The following is a 21340-nucleotide window of genomic DNA, read 5'->3' on the forward strand; positions in this document are numbered from 1 at the left end:
AAGTCAGAGCTATAGGGAGGTAGTAAGAAAATAGTTATTGCATTTGGTTTTCTCCAGTCCTCAAAAAAGAAAGTGATCCTGGCCATTCATCGCAGCCTGACTGTACATTAACCAGTAATACGTTTTATATTATAGTAACAGTAATAAACATGCTGATTAAGTCACTGCTTTAGTTATTTGTGGAACTAAGCAAGTTGTATCTGCATTTGGTTTCTGGTCTCCAGTGGAAAATATTCTTTCAGCAAAATATACAGTTACATCATTTGCAACTTTCAGCAGGTTGTGATATGGATGAGTCTATTTCTTAATGGTTAGGGAAAAGGAAGGAGGCAGTATTTGCACCATTGTAGCTTATTACTACTGAACAAGGATATTGTTTTAGTACTCCTTTTTAAGACAGTTCTGGGGTAGGCTATTTGCACTAACTGTAGACTGAGGCATCGTTATTTGATACCAGGATTACATCAATTTTCAGCTCAACTTTCTCCCACCCTACGTCCCTACTTTTAGCAACAAACTACTGTAGAAACCATGCAGTTGCAATGAATGAGTCACAGTTACTTGTATTTATTCTTACAAACTTTTACCATCCTGCTGTAAATGTTAATGCTTGATCAATTACTTTATCTTAAGTGAGGAACTGATTGTCCCCTCATCTGAACTGCCCACATAGCTTACACAGTTATTATTTTTCCATTTTGCTATGTTAGTGTTGATGTTAATTGCTGGTGAAACTTGATACTATAATCCAATCCAAGAATACCCCAGCCTCTCTGATAGGTTTTGCCTAATATTATTGATCAGCCAATATTCCACATCAGAGAATATCTTCAACAGTCGATGAGCAACTTCATGCTTGTCAGCCACAGTAATTAAGCTGCAATTTATCATATCAATAGTCAAGGGATAACTTTGCTTATACTAATATAAAACATGTAGATTTTGGGGGTTTTTTTGGTAGAAATCCTTGTATTAACTCATTTGTTTCCATACATACCCAAAACATGTCTTGTACTTCTGTAAACCACAAATGTGACCAAGCAAACTAAGTAGTACAGGAACAATATATTTCAGACATCATGAAGGCTGAAAGTTTACTGCTAGTCTAAAAACTTGTTCTAAGTGACATGGATTAATTTTAAAATGCTCATTGTAGTCATGATATGATGATTTCTGCAAAACCAAGGGGCAGGTATTCAGCAAGCATCTGCAGTTATCTAATGAAGATTCTAAAACAAATTCTGCTCTGAGTTATTCTAGCATTTATGCTGCTACAGCAGAGTAGCATTTGGTCTATGTTTAGCCACAAAAATCTACTGTATGAAGAGAATGGCATAAAGTACATTCTGTGCTGATCAAAGTTATGCTTTATATTGAGATGGGATGTTCTTCCTACTAACTTTCCACTTGACTGGATTTGGTCACTAGCATGTAACATTGAATATACTATTCATTTTTAAAAATAAAGTTCAAGTTGTGACTATTTCTCACAAAAGCCAGGGAGGTCACTTTCTGACTCATGTCATCTTAATGAGATATTAGATTTTATCTGAATATAAACTACTTTGAAAAGTATATTGAAACCAAACGAATATTTCATCCACCATTTAATAGAAAAAGGTTTTATTGCCTAAGGTATAAAACTTAATTTTAATGTCTGCATTTAGGAATTTTAAATAAACTCTTCCCTTGCACTAATTATGATAGTTTTCACAAGGGAAATAGCACCTTAATTCATTAACTAAGAAAATAAATTCCAGTCGTAATTTAACTGCTAGGAACCAGCCATTTTATACAAAAAGACAATACAAATATTGACATTCCAAAAACGATACATCATATTAAATTACTTGAAAAAACACCTAACAATTATCTGAACAAAATACAGTCTTTAGTTTCCTCATTCACTGTTTCATAATGCCAGTCTGCAAAGTCCTTTGTAATCTAGCTATGTTGGCATCCAAGGCTGCTAGCCCATTTTTAAAGTCCTCTTCATCTCGTGAAGTAAATGTTGAGAAGGAAGACATGCTCCATTCAGATTTTCCTGACATGCAGTCAAAAGTACAGAAACTAGAGTCAGACATTTCAGTGCCTTTTTTCTGAAAATTCTCCTTTTGATGTGGCATGCAAGTGTAAAGGTATTTACCAGACTGAGGTCTAGCTGATTTGTCTGTAAAATCTTTAGCAGTTCCAATTATTTCTTTTGGCCTTACTAGGAGCTTGTCTCCTTCCAGCTCAGTTGTCTTCCCTGTGGTTTCAGATGTATTTTCTATTGTGTTTCTCAAGTCGTAGCCCCCATTGATTTTATCAGAAATCTTTTTATCATCCAACACCCCAAATCCATTCTGCTTCTGAGAATCAGAGAGCCCACAGTTACAGTTCAAATTCTTGGAAGCCACGCTGACCTGGTGTTGTGCACACATTTTTCTTTCAGATATCAATGGCTGTTTTTTAGAGACACTGCTAGTCAATGGAATATAAATGGTCTCATCCAGTTTGTGTTCTTCCTTTGTTAAAGTCCCAGAATCACTAATTGTTTCTGTATCTTGCTTTGACAGAGTAGGAAGAATTCTTTGAGCTGTTATTTCCTCTGCTAAGAGTGTACTTTTTCTATAAGATCCTTCAGCAACAAACTTTTCACAGGCTAGACCTGGCATTTCCAATTCTCCAGCTTTATTTGAAAATTGAAGTTCTGTATTTGTCAAAATTTGATCACTTTCTAATTTTTTGAGGTAACTCATTATGGAAGTACTCACAGGGAATGGGTTGGGTTTCAGCTGTTTCTCATAGTCTTCCAGAAGAGATTTTGTAAGACCTTTTTCAGGTCTGTGTCTAACATGGTCTACAGTGAGGTCAGAGAGAAGCTTGGCCATGCTGCTCTGCAAGGTTCTGTTAAGAGCAATTCATTAGGTCATCCACTATGTATAATGACTTTTCATAAACCATATTTAAAATTTAATATTTAGATATACTTATTTAAGATTGCAATGATCATTTTAAAAACCTAATTCATATTCCACAAGACAGCACAAAAAAAATCAATACAAATTTTAAACTACTCAAGTTCTATTGAGTGTCATTCTTCAATTCAATGAAATGTACCTTTGAAATTAATAGCAAGCAGTAAGGTTCTCTCTCACCTATGTGCCCTTATGAAGAGAAGATTAAATGACTTTAAGACAAGAGAACTTTAACATTTATAAAGTAACTGGAGGATACAGTATAACTGATTTTGGTCTAGATAATTCTTAGTCCTGCCATAAGTGCAGGGGATTGAACTAAATGACCTCTTGAGGTCCCTTCGAGTCCTACGATTCTATGATTTTCAAAGTCTGTGTTAAAATATGGAGGTCTGCTTTTGAAAGCAATTTGGAAAAAATGCTTCCTTTAAATTGTATACAATGCTTAAGTAAATATTTAAATACAGAAATAGACAAGGGCAATCACAGTTACTCATTTTCTGCTTTCTATGCCAAGACAAATGAAGACTCAGCTCATTACATGTACATATGGCTATCACCATCTGGTGGTCAGCAGTTAGTATAGTTACAGGAAAATATGTAAGGTGTATATACACTGTAAGGAAAATACTGTACACTATTATGGGGGCTGGTAAAATTTGAATTTTGGATAACCCAACTGAATAGTAAAACTTCTAGTGCACATCAGTAAAATATAAATAATCCAAAACAAGTCAAGTAACTAGAGAGATCTATTATCAGAACCACACAATATAGGTGTACAAAAGATTGTGAAGCTCCAAACCTTGCCACCATGAACTCATAAAAAAAACATAAAATAACTTCACAAATATATGTGATTAAGGCAGCTTCACTCAGGATCTAAAGCTTTCAAAAATGAAGGAAATCTAGTCATAAATTTCATTTTAAGTGTGTCTTTAACAGAGAGAGATCTCTTCTTCCCACAGGAAAACTAATTGTGGGCCCACAAGGGAGAGTATCTGCAAGGTTCTTCTCAGGAAGATTTATTCCAGGTCTTTTCACAAAGAAAAGGGAGACTGCCTCCCCTTCAAACAGGCTGCAGAACTAGTTCCCAAACGCTGCAGGTCCTAGGGAAGGATCACCCGGGTAGCCACAACTAGAGACACAAACAAGGTCATTGCCTTCTCCCATGAATACAGCATATGGCATTTGACCTACCTGACATGATAGTTATTTCTAACTATTGCAAAAGTTAGAAAAGGGGAAGCCAAAACTTCTGCTTTTATGCTAAATTATTAGTTTTATTGTTCCATCATCTGACACAACCCATCCCACATGTTTATCTTGTCTAGCTGTTTACTTTCTGACCCCTTTAGTGTAAGCTGTCTGGAGGAGGGACTGTCGTCTTTGTTATCTGATTGTACAGCATCAGTATAGCCCTGCTCCCTGATTGGGGTTTCAAGGCTCTAGAAAGAGTAAATAAATTGCAAGACTCACAGATAGGCTATAAGATCTTTAGGACTAGACCTTAACACAAAGTTAACACAAAGACAACGTAGGGAGAGACTGCAGTATTATTTTAACATTGTTTCAATAATTAAAAATAAGGAAGAAATGTCAAGAAGAAAAACTGTGTGACCAATATTACCGAGTCAATTCACGCAGTCTGTTCACTTCTGCATCACGTTGACGTAATGTTATGCCCAAGATCTGATTTTCTTTTTCCGAGGCTTCCAACTTAAACTGGAAGCTCTTCACGTTTGCCAGTGCCTCATCCACTTCTAAAATGCCAAGTACAATTTTATTTAGTCTTTTTTTAAATGTAAAAGCACCAAGTGAAAAAATCAAGTCAGTTCAAAACACGCACCAATTTTCAGCTTTGTAGCTTCAATGTCATACTGCTGTTTGTTTTCAAGCAGTTCTTTATCTTTCTCCTGGATAACTTTTGCAAACTGTTTATTTTCTTCTTTCTGGTTTTCGATTATTTTAAGCAGTTCTTCATTTTTATTGTGCAGTGATTCAAGGCCCTTTAAAGATTCCTTGAGTTGACTCTGGAGTGTCGTATTCAGGGATTGTAGTGAAACTACTATAGGAAGAGAAACATAGCAAGTTTTTTTTTAAAGTTTCATTTCTATGCCCAAAAGAAATGTAATTTGTAACTATTAAAGCCGAAATCATCATTCAAATTCTTAGAAATTAAGAACAACAGATTACAATATCTATTATGTTACAGTCAGAAGTTCTGTGTGAATATAAGCATAAATCAAAACTGTAGAGAAAGAATTCTCTTCAGCTACCAGTAGATATTTTACATGTTTTTAAGTGGTGTATTTGGAAAGATTTTTATTAGTGCTAAATCTTTAAATCCTATTATCCTGTACAGGAACGACAAGATATAAAGAACACTGTAACTGATGTATTTGCACCTACCACCAAGATAACGCAACACTATTTTCATCAAAATAAAAAAATGTTGTCTCATATCCTATGACAAGCTACCGACAATAAAATATTTAAGGATTAATTTTCTCTTTAAAACGTGACCACAAGACTTGGTATTGCTCACAGTGATATCTAAGCCCCTGATCCTGCAGTGACATGAGCATGAGTACATCCATACAGAGCCGGAGAGACTTCAATACACTTGCACACAGCTCATTACAAGACTAGGGCCTAAAACTTCAAGCCTGTACAGATAATAGTCCCCATTATCACAGTGATAGAATGTGGAGTGCAGTTTTCTATATTTAAAACATGCAATTAAATTAGTTATTTAATTCTGTACTTGTACTTTGAGTACAGTACTGAACTTGCACGTATAATTTTGCAAAGTGGTATTGCCTTCCCTTCTTTCCCCACAGCTTAGTAAAATATTTTTAGATGGGTGTCATGGTAACGTTACCCACTGTCACATTAATTCACAGCAGATAAGCTGTAATTGTCATGTAATGATGTGCTGTGGGTTTTTTGCCCAGTTCTCCCAAAGGAAGATAGAGGAAAACTGCCCTTCTACCTTAAAGTCAGACTCTTAACATCAGATGCCTTATGCATTGAGTTATGTAGTTCAAAAACTCTGTTATAATGTGACCTTTGTTTGCAGATAAAAGTAGGAACCTTTGCAAGATACAAGGAGGTTTGCTTTACACCCATCAGTTGTCTGGTGTCTCATCCTTACTATAGTAAGGATACAGTTCCAAATCCTATACTGGAGCTGCACAGGAGGATCCCACTGTCTGCGTGGTGCTCTACTGAGTTCAATGGCTCTAAAATCTGTACCCCCATTTCCCACACCATCACTTGCAATATACACTTGCATTCAAAGTTGCAATCCAGGCTGGATTCCTTTTCAGCTCTCTCTCGCTCCCGGAGTTGCTGGTTCAATATTCTTAATCTCCTAAAGGTGAATGATAAAGCATAAATGGAGAAAGTCCAAATACGGAGTAAGTTCAAAAGGTTGAATATCGAAATTGGTTTGTAAATGAAAGTTTGCTAATTTAATTAGAATAGAACCGTAACAAAAATGTTTTTAATTTTGGAAGTTAAAAAAAAGTTTTAATAATCTATTTTGTCAAAGTTTGCATTTCCACCTTTCTTTAGCTGAATGAGCTCTTTTCAAAAATCATGGTAACTTTGCTCCATTTTAGCTCAGAGGAAAGGGGTGTCTACTTTTACATTAAGCATGTATCCTGAAAAGAGATTCTTTCTGCATTTGAGAACAGACTATCTAAAGACATATGCATACTAACTACTTGGGACCTGCAGTTTAAAAGTTAGAGTACCCACTGGTACTTCTAGAAAAAAGGTCAGTCCTGGGAAAAGATGGCAATAGGTTTCAAATGGAAAAATACACACAGAAAATAATACTCCCTCCTAGTTCTCAACATGCTTTTCTGCATACTTTGGGAAAGCATTATCTAGACCCTTGTTATGCTGTTACGGTTAGAGATCAGTTAATAAGATAAACTACAGGAGGGGTTTGGGGCGCGGGCTCCAGTCCGGCGCTGCTTACCTCGTGTGGCTCCGGGGTGGCAGTAGCATGCAGCAGGGCTAAAGCAGGCTCCCTGCCTGTCCTGGCCCTGCACCACTCCTGGAAGTGGCCAGCATGTCCAGCAGCAGCTCTTGGGGGTGGGGTGGGGCAGGCAGCTCCAGCGCACACTGCCCTCGCCTGCGGGTACCATCCCCGAAGCTCCCATTCGCCGCGGTTCCCCATTCCCTGCCAATGGGAGCTGAGGGGGGCGGTGCCTGCAGGCAAGGGCAGTGCATGTAGCACGCTGCTCCTTCCTCCCCCAGGGGCCGCAGGGACATGGTGCTGGCCACTTCTGGGAGCGGCGCAAGGCCAGGGCAGGCAGGGAGCCTGCCTTAGCCCCGCTACGCCACAGGGCTGGCAATCCCACAGGACAGATTGAAAGCTCGGATGGGCCGGATCCAGCCCACGGGCCATAGTTTGCCCTCCCCTGCACTAATGTCTAAGAACAAGCAGCAATTGTTCAACAAAGAGGATATTTAAAAGTTATATTCCTCCTGGATTCTCCAGAGATAGGCTAAATTACAGTCACTATGCTTTCACATATAGACAAAAACATGTAGCAGAACTTTTATAGTTAGACTTGGCAAAACTCAGTTTTTATTTTTTTCTAATCTTGATAGTTAATATCAATTTTATTTTTAAGGATTTTTAATGTATTTTTACTGGAAATTAAGGAGGATTAAGGGTGGGGTTGGGGCAGCACTGACAGTAGGGCTGCAAAGGACTCCCTGCACAGCTGAGCAGTCCAAGACAACTGGATGCAAGGTGCATGGGAGACTGCACTCCTAGTTCAGCAGAGCAGAGATCCCTGACCAAGACTACCAGAAGTAAGACAAGCCCTGGTCTCAGGGGGGAGGCCACACTGCTGCTGAATGGCTCTATCCCCAGCCTGGAGTCATTCAGCAGCAGGGAGGCCTTCCCTGCAGCTTCTCGCAGCCCTGGCCAGAGGTCTCTACTCTGCCTTGGCAGGACTGCAGCGTTCCCTGCACCTTATATCTGCAGGGATTGGGCAGCAGTGGCCCCATGGCTGTGAAGAGAACCCCCTGCAACCCCACTGTCAGACCTCTGACACTGCCAGCTGGTGAGTGGGTCGATAACAGCAGAGCTGCAGACACCTGATCCCTGGCAGGCATAAGGCGTGGGGAAGGCTTGTAGTCCTGGCTGGGCAGAACGGAGACCCCCCGGCCAGGGCCACAAGAAGGAAGATGAGCCCTGGATGCCGGGGAGGCCACCCCACCACTGAATGGTTCCTGCCCAGGGAAAAAGCCATTCAGCAGCAGGTGGTCTCTCCTGCAGCCAGGTGCTCATCCTCTTCCTATTCCTTGCAGTCCTGGCTGGAGGTCTCTGCTCAACCAGGACCACAGCCTTCCTTGCACCTGCAGGAATTGGATGTCACCTGCTCTGCAGAAGCACAGGGATCGCTGTGCAGCTCTGCTGTCATGGAATGAGGGAGTCTGGCCATGATAGCAGGGCTGCAGAGAGCTCTCTGACCTGTTAGAGGGCCGGTGACACCCAATCTCTGCAGGTGCAAAATGGAGTTGCGGGGGAGGGGGAGTGGTGGGGGAACCTCCTACACTGTTACTGATCAATTTTTGTGTGTGTCAGTTTCAGCATGTCAGCTGAAATCAATGTTTACTGACACATCAATTAAAATTGAATGCTGCCAAACCTATTTGTAGTCTGCTGCTCCTAGACAGATGCACGCTCACCTTTTCCAAAGGACTTCTCACACAATTGATATTTCCGGTTCCAAAATTCCATCCCTTCTACTGGAGCTCGAAGCACAATAATTTCAAAGGTAACACTGAGAACATCTGTCCTATCTATATTAAACATTGTGAAATCTGTTGCCTGCAGTCAAAATGCTTTATTTGGAGTTCTAATTTGAAATGTCAACTTTTCATTCAATTTTGCAATTGTATTGCACTTCTCAGCTGAAAACTGCAAAGCACTTTATAAACAGTGGATTCAACTTTACAGTACTTCTCTAGGCTAATATTTTATTTTACAAATAGGTGAAACTGCTGTTTCAAACAGTCCTACATTAACACACACTAGGGAACTTCTAGGGCATGCCACCAGGTTCCACAGGAGCCAGTTAGTGCATGCCATCCTGTGTGAATTAGAATTTATACCTCTCTGGGGCAGACTAATGCACTCAATACAGTTAGGTTAAGTGATTTACCTAAAGTCACAGAGCAAGTCCATGGCAGAGATAGACCACCTGACTCAGTGCTGCGTTTCAACAAGAGACCATCATTCAGTTAGGAAAACTGATGGAAGAAGTAAAACATTCCTATTCATCGGTAGCAAGAAGCTTGTTCAAATATCCATGCACTAAATATGAATACCTTAAAGATTTTTTTCAGAAGCAATATAGCATACAAAGCATAGTATAAACAAAACCCCTGCATGTGAACACAATATAGACAACAGAAAACAAGAATGTGATCAAAGAAGAATACATTGTAACTATACTACAACATGCAATTTATAACAATGAAGTTAGCTAACACCATACATATTTTTGAAATAGTTTGCTCACTCGTTGAATGTTTACTGACCTACGCAATTGGGCATTTTCACTTCTAAGAGGTTGTATAGCAAGTGCTATTTCAGCTTGTACATTGGTACTTCCAACTACTGCTGGCAGTAATGAAACACAGTCTTCTACCTCATGTATTAGCCTCAATATTTCAGAATCATCTATAAGAAAAAAAATTAAACACAAAACAGCTGCATATATATACACAATTAAGCAATTTATGAGATGGCTGAACATAAATTCTATTACCTTTTAAGATGTGTAGAGCTTTTAATGTTTAAATTACCCCTCTTTATTTGCACTTCTTAAATTACTATTTGGCTGTGAAGTATGGTCTAGATCAGTGGTTCTCAACCAGGTGTACATGTACCCTTGGGGGTACACAGAGGTCTTTCAGGGGGTACATCAACTCATCTAAATATTTGCCTAGTTTTACAACAGGCTACATAAAAAGCACTAGTGAAGTCAGTACAAACGAAAATTTCATATAGACAATGACTTGTTTATATTGCTCTTTATACTATACACTGAAATGTAAGTACAGTATTTATATCCCAATTGATTTATTTATTATATGGTAAAAATGAGAAAGTAAGCAATTTTTCCATAATAGTGCAGTGACACTTTTTTGTATTTTTAGGTCCGATTTAGTAAGCAAGTAGTTTTTAAGTGAGGTGTAACTTGGGGATATGCAAGACAAATCAGACTCCTAAAAGGGATATAGTAATATGGAAAGATTGAGAGCCATTGGTCTAGATCCCCGTTAAATCACAGCCACCATCCTTCCAACTGATCTCTGAAGGGAAATCTTTTAGAACCTTTCCACACCACTCCCCGATCACCTCTTCTGGGAAGTGTAAGAGCAGAGCTTTCCCACAGACTGTACGCAGAATGAAAACACTACTTTTACTAATTGCTATAACAATTTTAAGATCTCAGACACACATTGAAACACTCACTTTATCTTTCTTCAGATCAAAACATACAGCTCTATTAAAAAGAAAACTATTGCACATTGTAATTTTGTAACATCTGAATTACAGTAATTCATCACACAATGGTATATTATGGATTTCTAAGAATATCCATTCATGTAGCATAGCACCTGTGTGATATATATTCTACTGTGCTGATAAAAACATTTTTACCTTGGTCTGCCAGTGCCTTGAGCTCTCCCAAAAGATATTTTACTGTTTTAACTTTTTGGGCTGTTTTTTCTGGGCTTGCTTTTTTAGGCTTTAAAACTTTGTCAAAACTTGTCTGACAGCTTGTCTCCCTCACTGGTGCTATGTCAACTGCATTCAAGTCCTCTTCTTCACTGGTAGTACCCTCACTATGTTCCTCAGCGGTTTCCTCTTCTTTGGTATCTGAGACCTTGGACTGTGCTGGATCAAACTTCTGGTACTTCTGACCAACTCTGTCACTCTCTGCTTCATGTGGTTCCAAGAGAGCCAGGTGAGCTTGTATACATCTTATCAAGTCTGCCTCCTTTACCCGTTGCTCATGATTTCCTTGGTTTGAAATCACCTCGCTGCCATAAAATGCTGGAAGAAATGTAGATGCTGTGGAATTATTTGGCACAGCTACTGGTGCACAGGGTGTCATCTGAGGACCAGTGGTGACAGACCGTGCCTGTGAAGAAATAGAAGCAGTAACAGAAACTCCAGGGAAAAACACAGTTCCTCCTGCTTGTGGCAAGTCACACTGCTTGTAACTGTCAGCAGGAACACCCTAAACAGAGAATATACATATTAAACAAATTATTATTATTTGTATTTTCATGGCACCTAAATGTAGTAGTGAGGTTTCTTTCAACATTTGGAAGCCAATCTTATTTAATGTGGTGTTGCTCACTGTTTGTCATTTAAAAAACAGTTAAAATAGTATTCAAATTCATTCAGGCTGCAGTGTATGACCTTTCACTGTATTCAGGAGTAGTTAAAAGGCAAATATAGTTAGGATTACCAATAAGACTAGTTGGTCTGATCTTAAATGTTATCTGTAATTCAGCAATAGAGCTAAATTGATGTTTTCATCTTTTTATATTGGGGAGGGACAAAAGGATTCTGTTTTCTTGGGGTGGGAATTCATTTTCAGTGTGCTTGTAAGAATCTTCCTGATATATTTCCTTACTTTCCCTATCTTTATAACTAGTATTCATTGCTGGTACCCACAGACACAGAGGAAAATAAACACATGGTGTACAAGTCAATATTTTTCTGTATTTTGGCATTTTGACTAATATACTATAAACGTATGTGCTGAATGCTACGAACAACATAAGAAAACAGTCAGCACATTTCTAACAATAACTTAATTTTACATAGTGTTTTTTTCGATCTGTGAAGCACAGACTTCCCCCAGTCCAAAACTTCTAGCAAATGAGATGATATCCCATAGAGTGCTGATTGAAGATCATGCTAGCTATGGAACAGTGGTGGCACCCGCAATCTGACTATAGAGGCAATGTAAACCCTCTTCCCACACTTCCCAAAACTGCAGGAGGGGGTTTGCTTTGTTGTTGTTTTTTAATGTTGTACCCTGAAATAGATAAGGATATTAAAATGCAAAGCTTTAACACACAAACCATATTTGAGAACAATGGGTTTTACGTTACTTTCCACTGATCACGTTAGCACTTCTAGTCACTGTGGTTTTTAATAGGTTAAAATATTCAAGGTTAGGTTAATGACACAATCATCAGTGCAGTGAGATTGGGATGTTACACTGATCAGTAACTATCAGTCCTCCTCAGGAAGGGGTGGGAAATGGAGAATTCAACTTAAAAAAAACCTAAGCATAACAAACAGAAGTGAACAGTCCCCCCACTGGCATGCCGCTTACCTCATTTTTGGAGTCTACTGCAGGCACAATATAAGTAGCAATGCTTGCTAACAATATATTTGTGAATCACCTTTACATCACATAATATATTATAAGCACCACCATATCTATACTTTCATCACAGATTTTATGAGACATAAAATGCACTGAGTTTCTTTTTCCTTCGGAAAATTTCCTATTAAGGCCAAGAAAGTGTATAGATTTCAGTAGAAATGAAAGCCACAGAATAAGACAAAGATGACAACACTAACTTAAATGTTTATTTATAGTTTAAATCACATGTACTTACAGACTGAATGAGTAAAGGATTAGCCGAATGCTGCGGGGACAGACTTGGTGTGGAGGTAGGTAAACGATAATTAAATGCTGTAACACTTTGATATCCTGAAACAAACACACAAAAACTAACATTGTTAAATTTAAAGATTTTTTTTCTTGGCAAAAAAACCTAAAAACAACCCCCAAAATAGTGTCTAACTATACGATAACATTCATACTAACCAGGATCTGAAACAGGGTAAGCAGGTACAGTGGGAATTCCATTACAGCTCGGTGGAACTTGGCCAGTTATCAGAGACATTTGGGTTTGCACATGCTCACACAGTTTTTGATGTATCACAGGAGAGTGTTGATTAAAAGGCACATGAATTGGTTGAATAGGCTGATTTTGTACTGAGCTTGAAAGTTCTCCCTCTTTGTCAACAGCAGGTGTATTACAAGAGGCTGCTTTCCTATTTGACACCGGCACTATAGAAAATAAAGTTGAAGTTTGTGTAGTGCTAAAGGAAAACTAACACAAATGCTTACATGAAAATTCTTGACATCAAGAATCAAATGCTATGAACCCATCTGGATTGATTAATTTGATTAAAATTGACAGAAACAATCAAGCCATAGTAAGTTTATTTTATTAAACCAGAGTTTAAAACCAAAATAAAAGTTGCACAATATTATAACCACATTAATTAATTCTGCAGATGAGGTAACAATGAACACGTATTTATTGAGGAAATAAAACAGTTATGGATGAAAACATTGTTTAAGTAAAGGCCAAACCAAGGACAAGTGCTTACCAATTTCTTTATGAATATGGGCAGCAAGAATATTTCTCTTCAGTCCTTTCTTTTTTGAACTATTTCCTTTGGCTAGTATAGGCCTGATAGTAGCCTTAACAGAAGTTACTTTCCCTGGTTTTCGATTTACCGTCTCCATTCCTAATGTTATTTGAAACAAAAGCCATTCAACAAAATAAATAAGAGACCTACAGGAACTAAAATTTAATTCAAAATTTCAATAAGGTACAACCTGTGGCCTCATTTTGCAAAATATCCTGCAGTAAAGCTGCACAGCGATCAAGCCCATTATGTATAGTTACAACCTGAAGAAAGAATGTTGCAGTGAGAATACAGGCACTGATTTATTGTAACACAAAACCAGTAAGGGCAATGAAATAAAGTCAAGAAGTTCCTATTTGGAAAGTGTTTGAGTCACAGTTATTTCTGGACTGGGTTTGAGTCACATATTTATTTACATGCCATCAATGAAATTTTTTTACTGATTTGTTATATTTATATTTGAGAGATTGTATTGTGTTTCTATCTAATGAATTTAATGTTACAGTAATTTTAGTTAATTTCTAATTTGCATGTATAAGAGAGCCAATTCATCTCAAATTACCTGATCCTCAGAGTCGCTGGAATAGAGAGAGTAGCCAGAGCCCACATCAGAATTGCATGCTTTTCTTAAGCCAATCCTGAAAAAGACATTCCCTGTTTACTTCCTCTTATAAATAATAACAAAAAACTACATACACAATGTGCTGCACTTTACAATAGAGCCAAATGCTGTAATGAGATAAGCAAGTAACTGCAGCAGACATTACCAGCATAGGTTAGGGTAGGACTGGCCCTTACTCAGAAAGCTTACATGTAACTAGTCCCCACATTCATTCAGTAATCTAGGGGGGAAATTTAATTAATATTTCATAAATGCAAAATGGAAGTCTAAGGCATGTTGTTTGCTAAAGGGGTTAATCTTCCCTCTAGTCGTTGTACAGTCCAAACTCCCACTAACTTCAATGGACGTTTTGCCTGTCCAAGGACAGCAGGATCTGCCACTTGCAGCATCTTTCAGTTGGGACTTAATATTTAATAAATGCAAAGAGTTGCTGACATTTAATAAACGAAAAGAGTTGCTGACTTTTGATTTGTATGGCTGTTTTGAATGCTTACAGGTACACCACTAGACAGTATTAATGATTAAATTCTTACTGTTTTTTTCCACTTGCTAACTTAGCTGCTCCTGTTAGCCTTCCAGAAGACAGTACCTGTTGAATTATTACACAAATATAGACCAATAAATATTATTTTAATTTCAATTATTTTTACAATATAATAGAAGTATACCAAATACCATTGGACTGCTAAATCTGAGACAATAAATAAAGTCTAAAAAGGCTAATTTACATTTTTTAAGGAATGAGGGGGAACACAGCAAAGACCACTGAGGGTATGTCTACACTACGAAATCAGGTCGATTTTATAGAAGTCGATTTTTAGAAACTGATTTTATACAGTCGATTATAGCTGTAGCTGATTATAGCTAGCTGGAGCTGCAGCTAGCAAGAGATGTCAAGAGTAACAAGAAGGGTTTCTTCAGGTATGTTGGCAACAAGAAGAAAGCCAAGGAAAGTGTGGGCCCCATACTGAATGAGGGAGGCAACCTAGTGACAGAGGATGTGGAAAAAGCTAATGTGCTCAATGCTTTTTTTGCCTCTGTCTTCACTAACAAGGACAGCTCCCAGACTGCTGCGCTGGGCATCACAACATGGGGAGTAGATGGCAAGCCCTCTGTGGAGAAAGAGGTGGTTAGGGACTATTTAGAAAAGCTGGACGTGCACAAGTCCATGGGGCCGGACGAGTTGCATCCGAGAGTGCTAAAGGAATTGGCGGATGTGATTGCAGAGCCATTGGCCATTATCTTTGAAAACTCGTGGCGAACGGGGGAAGTCCCAGATGACTGGAAAAAGGCTAATGTAGTGCCAATCTTTAAAAAAGGGAAGAAGGAGGATCCTGGGAACTACAGGCCAGTCAGCCTCACCTCAGTCCCTGGAAAAATCATGGAGCAGGTCCTCAAGGAATCAATCCTGAAGCACTTAGACGAGAGGAAAGTGATCAGGAACAGTCAGCATGGATTCACCAAGGGTAGGTCATGCCTGACTAATCTAATCGCCTTCTATGATGAGATTACTGGTTCTGTGGATGAAGGGAAAGCAGTGGATATATTGTTTCTTGACTTTAGCAAAGCTTTTGACACGGTCTCCCACAGTATTCTTGTCAGCAAGTTAAAGAAGTATGGGCTGGATGAATGCACTATAAGGTGGGTAGAAAGTTAGCTACATTGTCGGGCTCAACGGGTAGTGATCAATGGCTCCATGTCTAGTTGGCAGCTGGTGTCAAGTGGAGTGCCCCAGGGGTCGGTCCTGGGGCCGGTTTTGTTCAATATCTTCATAAATGATCTGGAGGATGGTGTGGATTGCACTCTCAGCAAATTTGCGGATGATACTAAACTGGGAGGAGTGGTAGATACGCTGGAGGGCAGGGATAGGATACAGAGGGACCTAGACAAATTGGAGGATTGGGCCAAAAGAAATCTGATGAGGTTCAATAAGGATAAGTGCAGGGTCCTGCACTTAGGACGGAAGAATCCAATGCACAGCTACAGACTAGGGACCGAATGGCTGGGCAGCAGTTCTGCGGAAAAGGACCTAGGGGTTACAGTGGACGAAAAGCTGGATATGAGTCAGCAGTGTGCCCTTGTTGCCAAGAAGGCCAATGGCATTTTGGGATGTATAAGTAGGGGAATAGCGAGCAGATCGAGGGACGTGATCGTTCCCCTCTATTCAACATTGGTGAGGCCTCATCTGGAGTACTGTGTCCAGTTTTGGGCCCCACACTACAAGAAGGATGTGGATAAATTGGAGAGAGCCCAGCGAAGGGCAACAAAAATGATTAGGGGTCTGGAACACATGACTTATGAGGAGAGGCTGAGGGAACTGGGATTGTTTAGTCTGCAGAAGAGAAGAATGAGGGGGGATTTGATAGCTGCTTTCAACTACCTGAGAGGTGGTTCCAGAGAGGATGGTTCTAGACTATTCTCAGTGGTAGAAGAGGAAAGGACAAGGAGTAATGGTCTCAAGTTGCAGTGGGGGAGGTTTAGGTTGGATATTAGGAAAAACTTTTTCACTAGGAGGGTGATGAAACACTGGAATGCGTTACCTAGGGAGGTGGTAGAATCTCCTTCCTTGGAAGTTTTTAAGGTCAGGCTTGACAAAGCCCTGGCTGGGATGATTTGATTGGGGATTGGTCCTGCTTTGAGCAGGGGGTTGGACTAGATGACCTCCTGAGGGCCCTTCCAACCCTGATATTCTATGATTCTATGATTGTGTATGTCCACACTAAGTGCATTAAGTCGGCAGAGTGCATCTTCACTATCGTGGCTAGCATCAACTTACAGAGCAGTGCACTGTGGGTAGCTATCCCAGAGTTCCCATAGTCTCCACTGCCCACTGGAATTCTGGGTTAAGCTCCCAATGCCAGATGGGGCAAAAACATTGTTGCGGGTGGTTTTGGGTACATGTCGTCAGGCCCCCATCCCTCTGTCCCTCCCTCCGTGAAAGCAACGGCAGAAAATCGTTTCGTGCCTTTTTTCACGGGTTACCCGTGTAGACGCCATACCACGGCAAGCATGGAGCCCGCTTAGCTCACCGTCACCGTACATCTCCTGGGTGCTGCTGGCAGACGTGGTACTGCATTGCTATAAAGCACAACTCTTTATCTTCGCAGCAGATTGTGCAGTAAGATTGATAGCTGTCGTACATCTCCTGGGTGTTCCTGGCAGACCTCAGTGAGGTCGATTGGGGCGCCTGGACAGACATGGTTATTCTCCTCTTAGAGCACCAAATGGGAGCCAGAGACTCCAGGTCATTCTCTTCTTTAAGTTTCATCTCACAGAGATTCAGACCACACGGTCGCACCTACCCCAGCCTACCTCTTGCTCCCATGGCTCATGAAGCCTGGACAGTAGTAAGGAGCAGTTCAACTATAGGCTGAGCAAGTGCAGAATGGTGGTAGAATGTGCCTTTGGATGTTTAAAAGCTCGCTGGCGCTGTTGGCTGACTAGGTCAGACCTCAGCGCAACCAACATTCCCATTGTTGTTGCTGCTTGCTGTGTGCTCCATAATATCTGTGAGAGTAAGGGGGAAGACATTTATGGCGAGGTGGGAGGTTGAGGCAAATCGCCTGGTGTCCGATTTTGAGCAGCCAGACACCAGGGCGATTAGAAGAGCACAGCAAGGCGTGCTGCGCTTCAGAGAGGCTTTGAAAACCAGTTTCATGACTGGCCAGGCTTCGGTATGACAGTTGTGTGTGTTTCTCCTTGATGCAAACCCGCCCCCTTTGTTGATTTTAATTCCCTGTAAACCAGTCCCCCTCCCCTTCGAAATAAAGTAACTATTGTTTTGAAACCATGCATTCTTTCTTTATTAATTAAAAAAAAAAAAGAGATAACTGACACGGTAGCCTGGGTGGGGCAGGGGAAGAGGGAAGGACAAGGCCACATTGCTTATTGTAGCCACACTAAAAAAATCAAACTGTTTGAATGACAGCCTTCTGTTGCTTGGGCCATCCTCTGGAGTGGAGTGGCTGGGTGCCCGGAGCCTCTCCCTCCATGTTCTTGGGCGTCTGGGTGAGGAGGCTATGGAACATGGGGAGGAGGGTAGGCAGTTGTACAGTGGATGCAGCGGGGGTCTGTGCTCTGGTTGGCTTTCCTGAAGCTCCAACAGATGCTTCATCTTGTCCGTTTGCTCCCCCATTAGCCTCAGCATCGCGTCCTGCCTCCACTCTTCGCACTCACTTAATTCTTTCCTGGCCTCTGCCACTGAATGCCTCCACGCATTAAGCTGTGTCCTACCAGTGTGGGAGGACTGCATGAGCTTGGAAAACACATCATCGCGAGTGCGGTTTTTTTGCCTTCTCATCTGCAATAACCTCAGGGACGGGGATGATAGGGGGAGCGTAGAAACATTCTACGCTCTACGATTCTGGGGGGACTGCATGGTCACCTGTGCTGCTGAGTTTGCCATGCTGACCAAACAGGAAATGAAATTCAAAAGTTCCCGGGGCTTTTCCTGTGTACCTGGCTAGTGCATCAGAGTTCAAAGTGCTGTCCCAAGCGATCACAATGGAGCACTCTGGGATAGCTCCTGGAGGCCAATACCGTCGATTTGTGTCCGCACTACCCCAAATTTGACCCAGCAAGGTCGATTTTAGCGCTACTCCCCTCGTCGGGGAGGAGTACAGAAGTTGATTTTAAGAGCCCTTTAGAGGTTGACGGAACGCGGTTGATTGTGTGGACGCAGTCATTTTTAAATCGACCTAACGTGGCTAAATTCGACCTAACCCCATAGCGTAGACCAGGCCTGAGCCTCAATCCTGCAATTTACAATGCACAGGTAGAGTCCTGAATGCATGGAGCTTCACTGACTTCATGACACTCTGTGCAGATGCAGCAGTCCACCCACATATAAACTACAGGGTCAGTGTTTACATGTAGACACATATCAGTTTGTTTTGTGGACAGAAATTATTTCAGTACAGCCCTTCCACTTTCCTCTAGCACCACTGTCACTGTCTATAGCCTACAGCCTTATCTTCTTTTGATATGTCAAATTTCACAAGTTTAGCTAAATCAGGCCAAGTTCATTCTTTAATGGGAGACATCAATGAAAAACCCAGAGTGGTACAGAAAGTAGTGCTGGTAATTCCCCAAAACATTTCTCTGCAAGACAGTACTGAACCAATACCTTAGATTGGTGCTAGTGGATATTGTAAAATTGAGGGCCTGACTACTTGCATGTGTTAAAAATCCCATAGACTTTTCATAAGAGTTCAGACCCAGACCAGTAACAGGCTTAAGGTGTGATATAACATGACTGTGAAGAGCTTTATAATATATTGCAAAGGAGAAAGTATTCACTTCTTTCCAACTGAATGCACAGCACTAGTTTTTACCAATAAGCTGCTGCCATGGCTCAAATATTTGCAGCTGAAATATTTAATAGCAGAAGACCACTTCAAGCAAGGGCCTAATTGTGTGTGTGTGTGTGTGGGGTACTCATGTAAATAATTTCACTGACCTCAATGAGGGTACTGGCATAAAGATTGCAGGATCAGGCCTACAACAAATATGGATTATGCACACAAGGGCTGAAGCCCATCCCAAAATTCACAACACTACCCTTGATCTTCATAGATCTGCCTCTCCTCCCAAATATGTCTCAAGTTTCATAGAGCAATGTGATGTCATGACAACATGTCTTCATGTTAGGATACAAAAATCCAACATCACTGGGCAAATTAGTGATGTGAACACGGGAATGTTGTTCACACAGTTCTGTCCCCTTAAGACTGACACAAATAGGCAGATAGAAAAGGGAGTACTAGTGGCACCTAGTACTCCTTTTCTTTTTGCGAATACAGACTAACACGGCTGCTACTCTGAAATAGGCAGATAGCAACCCCGGGCTCTCAAAAATGGGAGAATCTAAATGATTGAGAGCCCAAGTAAGTTGGAAGGAGACTTCAGATGTCCTGTTGTAACACTTTGCAATATCACAGATCACAAGGCAGGGAAATGTACTTTGGGAATCAACCCCCAACAAGAGATGAAGCAAAGCAGCTGTTGGCAGTCACCTGTGCAGGAACTGAATACAACAGGTAATAGGGTAGGGGTAGGGGGAAGTGACACCAGCCCCACCAACCAGGGGAGCTCCAAAGAGTCACCTAAGCACTATTCCTGGAGAGGCTCAGTCACCCATGCACTCACAAGCGTGGAGTCCTGCATCCCTCATCTAGGCTCCCAGTAACACCTGCCTTTAGTAATCCCTAGAGAAGAGTTCCCCTGACTTATGAGTCCAGTCACCTGCAACCCCTGCAGAAGAGAGCCCCGGAACTGTGAGATGGCACCTGCCAATTCCCCCACCCCCCATTAGTGTCCCCAGTCACCTGACAACTCCCCCAGGGGAGAGCTCCCCCAACCTATGATCCCAGTCTCCTCCCAAATCCTCCCACCTGAGTGTCCCCCAGAGGAGAACCTTCCTGACCTGTTAGCCCAGTCACCTCCCAACCCATCCCCTGCCACATCCCTAGTGTCCCCCAGAGCACCTGCCATGATCCGTGGGGCCAGACAGCTGCCAACCCTCCCCACACATCCCTAGTGTCCCCCAGAGGACAACCCTCAACCGGAGAGCCCAGTCACCTCCCGACTCCTCCCCCAAATCTCTAGTGACTCCTCTGACCTGTGAGGCCAGTTACCTCCTAACCCCCAGAGTGACCCCCAGCAAAGAGCCCCCATGAGCTCAGTCACCTCCGTGAGTGTCCCCCAGAGAGCCCCCTCAACCCATGAGCCCAGTCACCTCTCAAACCCCCCACAGCCATAGTGACCCCCAGAGGAGAGTTCCCCTGACCCGTGAGCCCAGTCACCTCCCAACCCCCCACCCCTAGTAACTCCCAGAGGAAAGGCCCCACCCCCTGACCTGGGAGCCCACCCCGTCCCCTCCAAGCCCCCAGGAGCCCCGAAAACGAGACGCCCTCCATTCCCTGCCCCAGATGCCCAGTGCCCTCAACCCGCAGAGAAAGCGACCCTAAACCGCCGCTGAAGGCGCCCAGTCCCCCCATAACAGTCCTTCCCCTCAGGATCCCAGAGCGAGAATACACCGCGCCCAGCCCCCAACCTCCAGGGGAGACCCAACCCCAACCCCAACCCCAACCCCCAGCGCTCGGCCCCCCACGGCTGGTACCTTGTGATGCCGGAGGGTGCCCGGCCTCGCCATCGCTCCGTCCATCCGTCCCCGGCCTGGGGGAGGAGCTACCGAGCCATCCCCCAGAGCAGAACCGCGCGGCCAATCCGAGCTCGACTTGCCTG

The 21340-nt window shown here is 41.8% G+C and overlaps 1 protein-coding gene across 2 annotated transcripts; it reads right to left on the reverse strand.

Annotated features, from left to right (window-relative positions):
• Positions 1–1606: 1606 nt before the first annotated feature.
• CCDC14 (coiled-coil domain containing 14) lies at positions 1607–21340 on the reverse strand. 2 transcript variants are annotated; one of them, XM_074967156.1, is made up of 13 exons: positions 21216–21333; positions 14629–14684; positions 14036–14111; positions 13664–13736; positions 13432–13572; positions 12860–13105; positions 12648–12742; positions 10663–11146; positions 9534–9675; positions 6257–6336; positions 4810–5028; positions 4591–4723; positions 1607–2889 (listed from the first exon to the last, which is right to left on the reverse strand). In XM_074967156.1, exons 1-13 carry the CDS (start codon positions 21258–21260, stop codon positions 1905–1907), a joined length of 2775 nt encoding a protein of 924 aa, XP_074823257.1. In that variant the 5' UTR covers positions 21261–21333; the 3' UTR covers positions 1607–1904. The 2 variants fall into 2 exon arrangements, with proteins under 2 accessions (XP_074823257.1, XP_074823259.1); XM_074967158.1 differs by having other exon boundaries at positions 2880–4098; positions 21216–21340.

This window comes from Natator depressus, chromosome 11 (assembly GCF_965152275.1).
Source record: "Natator depressus isolate rNatDep1 chromosome 11, rNatDep2.hap1, whole genome shotgun sequence".
Classification (NCBI taxonomy): Eukaryota; Metazoa; Chordata; order Testudines; family Cheloniidae; genus Natator; species Natator depressus.

Bases quoted from the DNA above. Each gene is read 5' to 3' on its own strand.
- CCDC14 (XM_074967156.1), bottom strand. From the start codon at position 21,260: ATGGACGGAGCGATGGCGAGGCCGGGCACCCTCCGGCATCACAAG. The intron at 13,737-14,035 runs GTAATTTGAGAT...TTCTTTCTTCAG, and splicing joins CCAGCGACTCTGAGGATCAG to GTTGTAACTATACATAATGG. The intron at 11,147-12,647 runs GTAAGTACATGT...ATTTCTTCACAG, and splicing joins ATCCTTTACTCATTCAGTCT to GCACGGTCTGTCACCACTGG.